This window comes from Phyllobates terribilis, unplaced genomic scaffold (assembly GCF_046119375.1).
Source record: "Phyllobates terribilis strain yellow unplaced genomic scaffold, ASM4611937v1 Scaffold_3__8_contigs__length_932513732, whole genome shotgun sequence".
Lineage (NCBI taxonomy): Eukaryota > Metazoa > Chordata > Amphibia > Anura > Dendrobatidae > Phyllobates > Phyllobates terribilis.
The window spans coordinates 521,059,340-521,072,634 of record NW_027362763.1 but is presented as its reverse complement, the minus strand read 5'-3'; the positions used below and the strand labels follow the sequence as shown (position 1 = coordinate 521,072,634).

The 13,295-nt window shown below is 45.1% G+C and overlaps 1 protein-coding gene across 2 annotated transcripts in view; it reads right to left on the bottom strand.

The window, feature by feature from the left end:
* Positions 1–13,295, bottom strand: part of ENPP3 (ectonucleotide pyrophosphatase/phosphodiesterase 3) — a 190,827-nt gene that overhangs the window by 44,873 nt on the left and 132,659 nt on the right. For both annotated transcript variants that reach the window (XM_073671257.1, XM_073671258.1), the window contains exons 16-17: positions 8,190–8,256; positions 4,489–4,576 (exon numbers count right to left, since the gene is read on the bottom strand). In XM_073671257.1, the coding sequence (XP_073527358.1) occupies positions 4,489–4,576; positions 8,190–8,256 (155 nt within the window). The remainder of the gene's footprint in view (positions 1–4,488; positions 4,577–8,189; positions 8,257–13,295) is intronic.

Genomic DNA, 13,295 nt, shown 5'->3' with positions numbered 1-13,295 from the left:
GTTTCCAAAATGGGGTCACTTGTGGGGGAGCTCCAATGTTTGGGCACACAGGGACTCTTCAAATGCAACATGGTATCCGCTAACAAATTGTCGGCTCAAATTTTTAGCGGATACCATGTTGCATTTGAAGAGTCCCTGTGTGCCCAAACATTGGAGCTCCCCCACAAGTGACCCCAGTTTGGAAACTAGACCCCCCAAGGCACCTATCTAGATGCATAATGAGCACTTGGAATCCCCAGGTGCTTCACAAATTGATTCGTAAAATTGAATAAGTGAAAAAAAAACACTTTTTCATTTTTATGGATCAATTTGTGAAGCACCTGGGGGTTCCAAGTGCTCACTATGCATCTCAATAGGTGCCTTGGGGGGTCTAGTTTCCAAAATGGGGTCACTTGTGGGGGAGCTCCAATATTTGGGCACACAGCGGCTCTCCAAATGCAACATGGTGTCCGCTAACAAATTTAACGGAAAATCGGCTCAAATTGTTAGCGACACCATGTTGCGTTTGGAGAGCCGCTGTGTGCCCAAACATTGGAGCTCCCCCACAAGTGGCCCCATTTTGGAAACTAGACCCCCCAAGGCACCTATCTAGATGCATTGTGAGCACTTGGAACCCTCAGGTGCTTCACAAATTGATTCATAAAAATGAAAAAGTGTTTTTTTTTTTCACTTTTTCATTGTTACGAATCAATTTGTGAAGCACCTGGGGGTTCCAAGTGCTCACTATGCATCTAGATAGGTGCCTTGGGTGGTCTAGTTTCCAAAATGGGGTCACTTGTGGGGGAGCTCCAATGTTTGGGCACACAGCGGCTCTCCAAACGCAACATGGTGTCGCTAACAATTTGAGCCAATTTTGCGTTAAATTTGTTAGCGGACACCATGTTGCATTTAGAGAGCCGCTGTGTGCCCAAATATTGGAGCTCCCCCACAAGTGACCCCATTTTGGAAACTAGACCACCCAAGGTACCTATCTAGGTGCATAGTGAGCACTTGGAACCCTCAGGTGCTTCACAAATTGATTCATAAAAATGAAAAAGTGTTTTTTTTTTTCACTTTTTCATTGTTACGAATCAATTTGTGAAGCACCTGGAGGTTCCAAGTGCTCACTATGCATCTAGATAGGTGCCTTGGGGGGTCTAGTTTCCAAAATGGGGTCACTTGTGGGGGAGCTCCAAAGTTTGGGCACACATGGGCTCTCCAAACACAACATGGCGTCCGCTAATTATTCAAGCAAATTTTACAATCAAAAAGTCAAATGGCGCTCCTTCCCTTCCGAGCCCTGCCGTGCGCCCAAACAGTGTTTTTTCCCCAAATATTGGGTATCTGCGTGCCCAGGGGAAATTGCACAACAAATTTTGGGGTCCATTTTTTCTTGTTACCCCTGTGAAAATAAAAAAAATTGGGCCTAAAGTAACATTTTTGTGAAAAAAGTTAAATGTTCATTTTTTTCTTCCACATTCAAAAAATTCCTGTGAAGCACCTGAAGGGTTAATAAAGTTCTTGAATGTGGTTTTGAGCACCTTGAGGGGTGCAGTTTTTAGAATGGTGTCACTTTTGGGTATTTTCTGTCATAAAGACCTCTCAAAGTGACTTCAAATGTGATGTGGTCCCTAAAAAAATGGTTTTGTAAATTTTGTTGGAAAAATGAGAAATCGCTGGTCAACTTTTAACCCTTATAGCTCCCTAACAAAAGAAAATTTTGGTTCCAAAATTGTGCTGATGTAAAGTAGACATGTGGGAAATGTTATTTATTAACTCTTTTGTGTGACATATCGCTCTGATTTCAGGGCTTAAAAATTCAAATTTTGAAAATTGCAAAATTTTCGCCAAATTTCCGTTTTTTTCACAAATAAATGCAAGTGATATCGAAGAAATTTTTCCACAGTCATGAAGTACAATATGTCACGAAAAAACAATCTCAGAATCAGGGGGATCCGTTGAAGCGTTCCAGAGTAATTACCTCATAAAGTGACAGTGGTCAGAATTGTAAAAATTGGCCCGGTCATTAACGTGCAAGCCACCCGCGGGGCTTAAGGGGTTAATGCCCCTTGGAAGAGACGTGGAGGTCACAGTAGCTTAACAAGATGGTTTTAATGCCTCTTGGAAGAGACGTGGAGGTCACAGTAGCTTAACAACACGTTTTTTATGCCCCTTGGAAGAGTGGTGGAGGTTACAGTGGAATAAAAAGACAATATCAATGCCCCTTGGAAGAGTGGTGGAGGTCGCAGTAGCTTAACAAGACAGTTTTACTGCCCCTTGGAAGAAAGGTGGAGGTCACTGTAGCTTAACAAGACGGTTTTAATGCCCCTTGGAAGAGTGGTGGAGGTCGCAGTGGAATAAAAAGACAATATCAATGCCATTTGGAAGAGTGGTGAGGTCGCAGTAGCTTGACAAGACGGTTTTTATGCCCCTTGGAAGATACGTAGAGGTAACAGTAGCTTAACAAGACAGTTTTAATGCCCCTTGGAAGAGACATGGAGGTCACAGTAGCTTAACAAGATGGTTTAACTGCCTTTTGGAAGAGTGATGGAGGTCGCAGTGGAATAAAAAGACAACATCAATGCCCCTTGGAAGAGTGGTGGAGGTCGCAGTGGAATAAAAAGACAATATTAATGCCCCTTGGAAGAGACGTGGAGGTCACAGCAGATTAAGAAGACTGTTTTAATGCCCCTTGGAAGAGACTTGGAGGTCACAGTAGCTTAACAAGACGGTTTTAGTGCCCCTTGGAAGAGATGTGGAGGTCACAGTAGCTTAACAAGAAGGTTTTAATGCCCCTTGGAATAGACGTGGGGGTCGCAGTAGCTTAACAAGACTTTTTTAATGCCCCTTGGAATAGACGTGGAGGTCGCAGTAGCTTAACAAGACGGTTTTAATGCCCCTTGCAAGAGTGGTGGATGTCGCAGTGGTATAAAAAGACAATATCAATGCCCCTTGGAAGAGACGTGGAGGTTACAGTAGCTTAAAAAGATGGTTTAAATGCCCCTTGGAAGAGTGATGGAGGTGGCCGTGGAATAAAAAGACAAAAGACAATATCAATGCCCCGTTGAAGAGTGGTGGAGGTCGTAGTAGCTTGACAAGACTGTTTCAATGCCTCTTGGAAGAGACGTGGAGGTCACAGTAGCATAACAAGACGGTATTAATGCCCCGTGGAAGAGTGGTGGAGGTCGCAGTGGAATAAAAAAACAATATCAATGCCCCTTGGAAGAGACGTGGAGGTCACGGTAGCTTAACTCGACGGTTTTAATGCCCCTTGGAAGAGACGTGGAGGTCACAGTAGCTTAACAAGACGGATTTAATGCCCCTTGGAAGAGTGGTGGAGGTCGCAGTGGAATAAAAAGACAAAAGACAATATCAATGCCCTTTGGAAGAGTGGTGGAGTTCGCAGTAGCTTGACATGATGGTTCAATGCCTCTTCTAAGAGACGTGGAGGTCACAGTAGCTTAACAAGACAGTTTTAATGCCCCTTGGAAGAGTGGTGGAGGTCGCAGTGGAATAAAAAGACAATATCAATGCCCCTTGGAAGAGTGGTGGAAGTCGCAGTAGCTTAACAAGACGGTTTTAATGCCCCTTGGAAGAGACATGGAGGTCACAGTAGCTTAACAAGATGAATTTAATGCCTCTTGGAAGAGTGGTGGAGGTTACAGTGGAATAAAAAGACAATATCAATGCCCCGTGGAAGAGTGGTGGAGGTCGCAGTAGCTTAACAAAACAGTTTTAATGCCCCTTGGAATAGACGTGGACGTCACAGTAGCTTAACAAGACGGTTTTAATGCCCCCTTTTAATTTCCCATTATAAAGCTGGGAAATTTGCATCACCTGGCCTTTAATAATGATGATAGTGAACAAGCCATAACCCTAACAGGCTAATTAAGGTCTGAAACCTTGGGCAAACTTATCTGAGCACACAAATTTCCACGGGTGCCCAAAATTTTGCATCGGTCCATTTTCCTTTTTGACATTTTTAAAATATTAAAAATAACAATATATATATTTTTTTGCCTAAACTACAAAGTAATTGTGTCATCTTTAACTTGAGCCCTTTTAGAGATCATTTCATCTTCAACTTGCTTAACTGTTCACAATAACAGTAATATTGACCAGGGGTGCCCAAACTTTTACATGCCACTGTATAATAAGGGATGACTGTACAATATGGCAGGCAATGCTTTAAGGTGATCTTGCTCCTTCAAGATCACCAATAAATGCACATTTTACTGCACGTTCAATTTAACCCTCTAATCACAGCACTTACATGGCAGAAACACAGAGAGCATGCAAGGAAAGGTGATTTTAGAGGTGCATAAGGCACCCAGAGATGTTATGTGATCATTTCTGTTACATATATTGCAAATTGCAATGTGTATTTGATATGTAACTATGAATTAACAGATGTAGCATTTTTTGTATACTGCATATATACATACAGTAAAAGAACTAATGATCTGAAAATATAAAGGAAAGCTTGTAACAAGGAAAATGATAACTCACCACACATTAGGTTGTACAGCTCTATATTATCAAAAGAATCTACTTCTACTTGCTCTTTAAATCCTGGGCCATGTCCTATAAAGATCGCCTGAAACAATATTGTATAAGCGTTCATTTACATGAGCAGATAATCATTTACATGCTGAACGACGTGATCGCAACTGACAAGCAGCCGACGATGTCTGACAAGTGTTTATACAGGACAAGAATTGTGAATGAAATGGTTGGATGTCCATCGTTACATTGACATCGAACATCGTGCATACTATTTCTGATGGATCCATCCATGATATTCAGATGTGTACAGCTGCCATTTATTTGTTGGCTGACTTTTCTTCTAAAATATCAAAATGTGCTGTACATAACTTTAAATGTCTGCTTGGATAGATCTGCCATTATTTCCTATTATAAATAAAAAAGTATAATGTTCTGGTTGTTTTAAAAAGCAAAATATGGACCAATATGGTAGTGTATTAAAGGGGTTGGCTAGGTTTTATGGGACTTCAGACTTCTGAATCATGACAGCATGTGGTGCACACGCTGTCTCGATTCCTCAGTATTGCCGGTCCAAGCAAGTAGTCACATGACCGCATGTAAGCAATTTGCATACTTGCGGTCACTTGCCAACTAGTCTCATCTGGATTTTCTCAATTCACTTCTACATGTCTGCTAGCACCAGTAATAGCAGGAGATCATGACAGAATGTGTACCAGATGCTGTCATGATTCAGACGTGTGCAATCACATAGAATGACTACAGACTTTGTTCTCAAACATGGACAACCCCTTTAAAGTCTTCATTTGTACTATTTGTATTGCATGCTAATCTATGAAGCTATAGAAATAAATGTATTAACCCTTTGGGGACCTGCACATTTATGGCAAAAGTGCGTTATCACTAAATGAAGCAGGCTCAGGAGTTGAGCCCACTCTGTATAGCGCAGCTGCTTTAGGCACATGGCATCTAAAGATGCCGGAGTACCCGCCGAGTTTTTGAAGCAGAGAACACTTGAGGAAGGTAAATCGGGTGATCTCCTAACGCAGTGTTCCCCAACTCCAGTCCTCAAGGCCCACCAACAGGTCATGTTTTCAGGATTTCCTTAGTATTGCTCAGGTGATAATTGCATCACCAGCACAGGCAAGAATTCCATCACCTGTGCAATACTAAGGAAATCCTGAAAACATGACCTGTTGGTGGGCCTTGAGGACTGGAGTTGCTGAACACTGACCTATCGGGACTAAGAGCAGGCTGTCCGTCAGTGCCGGGGCATGACTACAGCTGCCTTACACCATGTACGGAGCGGTGACTGAATTCAATCTGGGCGAGCCTCTGACTGAAAGCTGGAGGCTACCAGGAGGAATGTTTGGATCACTATTATCTTGCAGATTAAACCCACATCTCCAGGTTAATAACGTTTTGGAATGTGACAGGTTCCCTTTTTTGTTTTTTTTTAACAAAGTTCATAATATGTATAAAATAAAAAAATTAATTAGAAATGTTGCAATTTTCACACTGGCAACTGGGGCTTTTTCAGTCGTAGGCAAATTTCAGAGGAATAGCCTTCACCCTTTAACCCCTGTACAGGGATCTGGATTGGTCCACTGGATTGCTTCCACAGAAGAGCCGCTACCCGGTGGTGTGAACCAGAGGCAAGAGAATAGTCGTGTAGCCAGTTCAGAATCAGGAGGTCGGTGTAGGGACAATATAGTAAAGAATGAGAATAGTCAAAAAGCAAGCTGAGGTAAAAAATCAGAACAGTCCTATAGGAGAATAGCAAGTTTCACAGAAGCAGGTCAGATTAGAACTGGCAGTGGACAGCAGAATCTTAAATAGCTTGCAGCCCCACCCAAACCACACAGCAGTTAACTAAGTCTACCAGTATGGATGGGACTACAAGTGCCAGAAGACACAAAACTAGAACTTCCACCCTGCGCTGCCAGTGCAGCCTAGCAATGCAGAAGTCACACCAGGTCCGGGTGGACACACGGATCCAAGGCAGTGATGCAGTAGCAGAAAGGCATGTATGGAGCAAAGAGTTGAAGCACCAGAGGCCGCAGGCAGACAGGATACTGGAAAGCAGATATGGAGCAGGTAGTGGTGCCCAGTTAAAGAAACAGAACCAAGAGTCTTACTATCAAGACACAGGTGTGGGTGAGCCTCATATAGGCCATGGCAAATAATCACATGGGAGTATGTCGGGCCACTTGTAAAACCCGGCGTGGAGCACAGCAGAGGGCAGCAGCCACAGGGGAAGGTGATAGAGCCCTGCCGAGCTGAGGCAGATGCATAACACTTTCAGAAAGAATTTACAGGAGTATTTTTATCAGTAGAGGAAGCATTACACTGACAGGTAACACTTGTATACACAGCTGATAATAAAGGATCCACTATCACACAATAGGCGATATTACAGCTGGCCCTGCTTCCCCTCCCATTCACAATGACCTCTGCACATGTTCCTTAGAATATGAAGCCAGCCTGTGCTCATTGTGGCTTGTACATGTGTTGTTTCCTGAAACAGTAGGAGGTATGAGTCTAATATTGCAAGATTTCTATTCTTTTTCATTTTATTACAGATTGTGATAAGAATAAAAAACATTGGCAAAAAATATATATACCATTTATTTAACTCAAAACCTTGAAGTAAGCAGAAGGTTTCTTACAAAAGCTTCCCTTTAATAAATTTGGCATCTTTTTACTGTCCAATATTACAAAATGAAATCAACACCTTCTATTAGATGGTGCAGATTTGTGCCAAAATTTTCAACATTTTTTGTAAAACCTAGTAAATCTCTCAAAATGTTGTTAGTCACACCCTCTTGATAAATCACACATGTTTGTTTTTAACTTTTCAATAGCATGATATAAAAAGTGAAAACTTTGGACATTTTGCGACTTTGAGGATTAGTTTACAGCAAAAATTGACATGCATTGCCTGATAAATGTAAGCCAACATGAATAGGTTAATTGGGTTGTAAACCACCCACTGAAGTCTATGCAGATTTGTCAAATTATGGATGCACCATCTGTATGCCATCAGTGTTGCATTATTATTCCATCCTTATTGAAAAGGAGCTGTTTTTGGCCATATGAACATTTGTGGATTAGTGGCAGGTGTTCTATGTGGAATCCACTACTTGTTTCAGCATTAGGCCGAGGACACACAAGCGTACTTTATATATGGACTGTAATGCCTGGACTGACCGCAGGTCTTCCGATCCAAACTCACAGCTTCATGTATGTAATTGAGGCTGTAAGTTCGGGTTAGCAGACCCGCATTCAGTTGGGATATTGAGGTCCATATACAGATTGTAAAATACACTGAAGCCTTACACTTCTGTTTTTCATGGAGTGAGGATTGTGATTTTTTTTTTCATGCAACTTCTTTATAGAAGATGCAATTATCAAATCTGGCTTAGACCTATTAGCCATGGTAAGCAAGCCCACTTTCCCACAAACATTTCAAAAGTGTTAAAAGCGGCGTAAAATTGCAAAAAATAGCAAAAATTTGATGAGCGACAAAATTTGCAACTTTTTTTATGCCAGAAAACTGAAGCACAAGCCTTGATGTTTCCCCCAGAAGTGTATTAGAGATTTGTAAAATGTTTAATTTATACAGTGATTTAGCATTATTTATAAAGACCTGAATGTCTTATATTTAAAATATCATCATTGGTCAATAAAGAAGTATTGTAAAGTACCTCCATGCTTTTGAACTCGTTGTCGTAACCATGATTGCCACCTCCACAAAAGGTATATCTATTGTCCCTGTTGAAAGATACATTTTTTTTACTTTTTTTTACTTGCTTATATAGCGACATCATATTTTATACATTATCATCACTGTCCCCATTAGGGCTCACAATTTAGATTCCCTACCAGTATGTGTTTGGAGTGTGGGAGGAAACCGGAGAACCCGGAAGAAATCCAGAGGAAGAACATACAAACGCTACATCAGTGACATATGGTTACTGCAGTTATTGTATTTATGTTTGATTACTAGACAATTTAAATTTGATTGTTAAAGAGAATCTGTCAGCAGGTTTTAGCTACCTCATCTGAGAGCAGCATATTGTAATGAAAAAGACCCTGATTCCAGCGACATACCACTTAATTTACTGGGTACAGCAATTGTGATGCAATCAACGTTTTTATTTTATATTTTGATAGATCAGACTTTCACAAATGCAGCGATACTGAATGTGTATTTTTTATTTATTTTTACTGTTTTATTTTTAATGGGGCAAAAGGGGGGTGATTTGAAATTTTATATATTTTTTTCTCTTTTTTACAGTATTTGTTAGTCCCCTTAGGGGACTTGAAGCTGTGATTGTCTGATCTCTTGCACTATACATAGCAATGTATCAGCACTGCTATGTATAGATAAAATCACGATCTCTTATGAATGCCAGGTTTCACAGGTATATTGTAATGACAGGCACAGGGGTCTTCAGCCGAATCCGGGCTGTCATGGCTATAATAATAATAATAATAATAATAATAGTTTATTTTTATAGCGCCAACATATTCCGCAGCACTTTACAAATTTTAGGGGGGACTTATACAGACAATACAGAATAAGCATATCTCATATCGAACGGAGTGAGGGCCCTGCTCGCGAGCTTACAGTCTATGAGGAAGTGGGGGAGACACAAAAGGTAAAAAGTACATATATTGTATAATGCAGCCTTGATATACTAAATAGTATAAATAGTACATGGACTGGTCACCTGCCAGTATGTGTGCAGTCCTGACAGAGGCTTTTATGTGCATGGTTGGTTTGAACCCGAAGTTGAAGAAGATTTTAATATGGGGGAAAGCTGGGATGGACAGAGTGTGTTTAGGTGATACGCCAGTCTAAAGAAATGTGTTTTTAGGGTTCGCTTGAAACTGTGGGTATTGGGAATTAATCGAACTGTCCTGGGTAGTGGCTACTCATCAGCGCCCCGCGATCACATCACGGATGACCCGATGTGCGCATGGAATGACACGCTCCCCTGCCGATGCATGTTAAATGCCAATCAGAAATTGACTACCGCATTTAACATTTTAACAGCCGCAGGCGGAGCTCGACTCCACCCACAGCTGTTAGAGGCAGATGATGGCTGAATAAATCAGCAATTGTGTCACTGTGGCCTGGATGCCACAAATATAATAAAGCTGTGTCTGAGAGCAATGGGGAGGTCCTCTAGTCAAGGACCATTTGCATGCAGCACCTCCTGTCCCAGACCAGTAGGGGGAGCAGGCTGCCCCTATAAAAGCTGGAGCTCGGGGCAGGGTTAGAGAGAACTGGACAACCTGTCTCTGGATTGAGAGGTGTCCCAGAGCAGGGACAGACAGTTGTGTTGCAGCCTAAGAGGACGTGTGGCAGTAGGAGAGCCACGAGCCAGGGACAAAAGGCGAAGTGAGCCTGTCCTGGCAGATAAAGAAACTAATCTACCAGACTTTAGTGTCTGAGGCTGGGAGGATTCCAAGTCCTATAGCAGATAACCAGTCCGCAGGGGACTGTATGTTCCTTGGCCTAAGAAGCCCGGAGGCTCCGCCACAGCAGAAGGGACCAGCAAAGCCGTACCAGGCCGGGAGTAGAAAGGGACCCAAGTTGCAAGCCATACGGGCGAGAGGACACGGTGAGCTCGGGAACGTGGGCTGTTACACTACAAGGAGGGAAATAGCCAGAAGGAGCACAGAGAGCACGGTAGGCCTACACCCTCACCCTGACCAGGGCCAGCTTCCCACTCGTTCTCAGACATCCAGGCCCCCTCCTAACTGGGCCTGTTTCTGGGTCATTTTACCTGTTCTAATAAAGACCCTGAACTGTTTAAGAGGCCTCCGTTTCCTGCCTATCGCGGTCGGAATCATCCCCTCCATCATCCATTATATATATTGCCCTGGGGCCATACTCCTCCCGTGGGGAGTTGAACTATTCAGTGCTGCACATTTATATCAGCCCCAGCGGTCTGCACTGCAGCGGCGGTTAGCCCTGACCGCAATCCACGGGTGGCGTAGTCGGACATTACCTACAGCACATAGCAGACTACCACTGGTCTGACCACCCTGAGCCACGGAACCGGGTCGCCACTACTACTCCCAGCATTGCCTTGAAGCCCGGATCCGAGTGCCCCACGGCCCAGGGGGCGAGTCAGCTTTGGCGTAGTCGGCAGGATTGTAACCGACCCGCCACAAACGGGTATTGCGTGCCTGAAAAAGACTGTACTCGTACCTGAAGAAGAGGTTTCCCGCCATCCGGAGCCGTTTCCCGCCATTTTCAGCCGTCTCCCGCCATCTTCCGTCGGTTCCCGCCATCTTCAGCCGTTTTCCCGCCATCGGATGCCATCTTCAGGACGCCGCGCGGGAAGAAGAGGGGCGTGGATGTCCAAACCGCGCGAGACCCGAAGCTCCACCCCACGCACCGACGCTGCGCAAGGTCCTGGAAGGGAGAGAGAGCGACGCTGACGTCACCAGGACGCGACGCAAGGTCCTCGTACGGAGCAGCACCAGCGGAGCCGCGGCCTACAGAAGAGGATCGTCGGAAGGTAGGCCACGCTTAACTAGGGGGGAGGAAGATGTCGGACACGGAGGCGCCCACTACCACCAGCACAGCTGCAGCAGCGGTGATGCCATTTTCCCTGCCCTACATCCCTGGAGCGGCCTGGCTGCCTAAGTATTCAGGGGAGCCCCATGCCCTAACTGACTTTAAGGAAAGGCTGTACAGTTTGTTCCAAGTTTACCCCCTGACAGAGGAACAGAAGATTAGCATACTGACAGGGCAGTTAACTGGCGCAGCCCAGCGGGAGGTAAAGTCATGGCCCGCTGAGGAGAAAAGGACCGTAAAGGACATTCTGGCCCGGCTGCGGGGTACCTTTGATACACGAACCTCCGCTGAAATGAAAATGCGGTTCTACGGATGTAAGCAGCGGGCACAGGACAGCATCAGAGACTATGCCCTAAATTTGCAGGAAACCTTGAGAGCCATCAAACAAGCTGACCCTGGCAGCGTGCAGGATACGGATAAGCTACTAACAGAACAGTTCATAGAAGGTCTGCTGTCTAGCGCCCACAGGACCCAGCTGCGCCTCATGTTCTTTCAGAACCCTGACCTGACCTTTGCCCAATTCAAGGACAGGGCCATAAGGGTGCTCCGTGAACCCGCAACAAGTGGCGCTATAAACCCCCGGCGCCCTGCTCTCACCTATCACCAGGAGGCAGCGCCCTCCTCTATGGTCTCTATGGGGGCTGACCCACAGGCCCTGAACCAAGCCCCATCGAAAGATCTGCACCACCAAGTCCAGGAGCGGACCAGGAGCGTCGCGGCGTTGACCAGGACCGTCCAGGCGTTACAAGTGGACCCGTCAAGACCCATCGAGTTGGCTTCAAGTCCGGAGGATGTTCCGTGGCGTCGATAGAGGAGGACCCCGTCATTCCGAGGGAGGCCCACAGACCGCCTGGACACACTTCCAGGTACTGTAATTTAAACGGGTCCAACCTGGGGCAGAGGGCCAACCCCCAGGCATAAGATCACCAGGCCCTTACAATTGGCGCAATAAGTACGTTGGGGGGCGCCAAGTTTTACCCGTGGTGCTGGACGGTATCCCCATGAGCGCCTTGCTGGATACCGGGTCGCAAGTAACTACTATCCCTTATGTACTTTTTAAGCAGTATTGGACTGATGCTGATATAACACGGTATCCAGACAGTGACTTGAGCATCATCGCCAGTAATGGCTTGCCCGTGCCGCAGATGGGGTTCAAGGAGATGACCATTAAAATTGGTAAAGTTGAACTACCGGCACAGGGAGTGATTATTGTGGACATTGACCGTCGTGAAAGTCACCCTAAAATAACTGTGGGTACTAACGTGATTGAAAATTGTCTTTCAGAGGCAATTGTAATTCTACAACAGGTGGCGGTGAATGCTAGTTCCAGCCAACAGAGAGTCCTCAACAAGGAGATAAAAGCCCTGATGAGACGGCAGCAGGTAGAACTGTCTGGTTGTGAGATCGGTAGCGTAAGACTGAGTGACCCATTCCCCATTTCCATACCTCCCAAAAGTGAAATGATGATCTGGAGTCGGACTGCAATCCGGTTGAGAGGTAGAGACTACCAAGCCATGGTAGAACCCGTGTACTCAGACTGCAGGCCCACCATTTTGACAGCCCAGGGGGTGGTTGATGTCCGTCATGGGAGGGTGCCCGTTCGCATTCTCAACATTGGAGAGAGGGAGGTACACTTACCCAGGTACGCTACACTTGCCAAACTGTTTGCTGTCGAACACAAAGCTATCAGGGCCGTGGAGCCTTTGCCTCCATCTCCACAGGCGGAGGGTAATGGCTCCCAGAAACAAAAGGAGGACTGGTGCCAGAAACTCCATGTGGGTGCTGACTCCACTCCCCTGCACCAAAAACAAGGAGTCTACCGGGTGGTCCAGGAGTACGAGAGAATTTTAAGTAAGCACCCGCTAGACTTCGGCAGAGTAAAAGGGATAGAACACCATATCCCCACGGGGAGCCACCCACGAATAAAAGAGAGACACAGGCCTGTACCCCCTGCACATTATCAGAATGCCAAGGGTATGCTGAGGGAAATGAAAGAAGCTGGGGTCATTAGAGATAGCTGTAGCCCCAGGGCAGCCCCCTTGGTTCTGGTAAAAAAGAAAGACGGCACCATGAGAATGTGCGTGGACTATAGACAAATCAACCGTATCACCCACAAAGACACATATCTGCTGCCTAGAATAGAGGAGTCTTTAGCCGCACTAAAATCAGCTAACTTCTTTTCTACTTTGGACCTTACTAGCGGGTACTGGCAGGT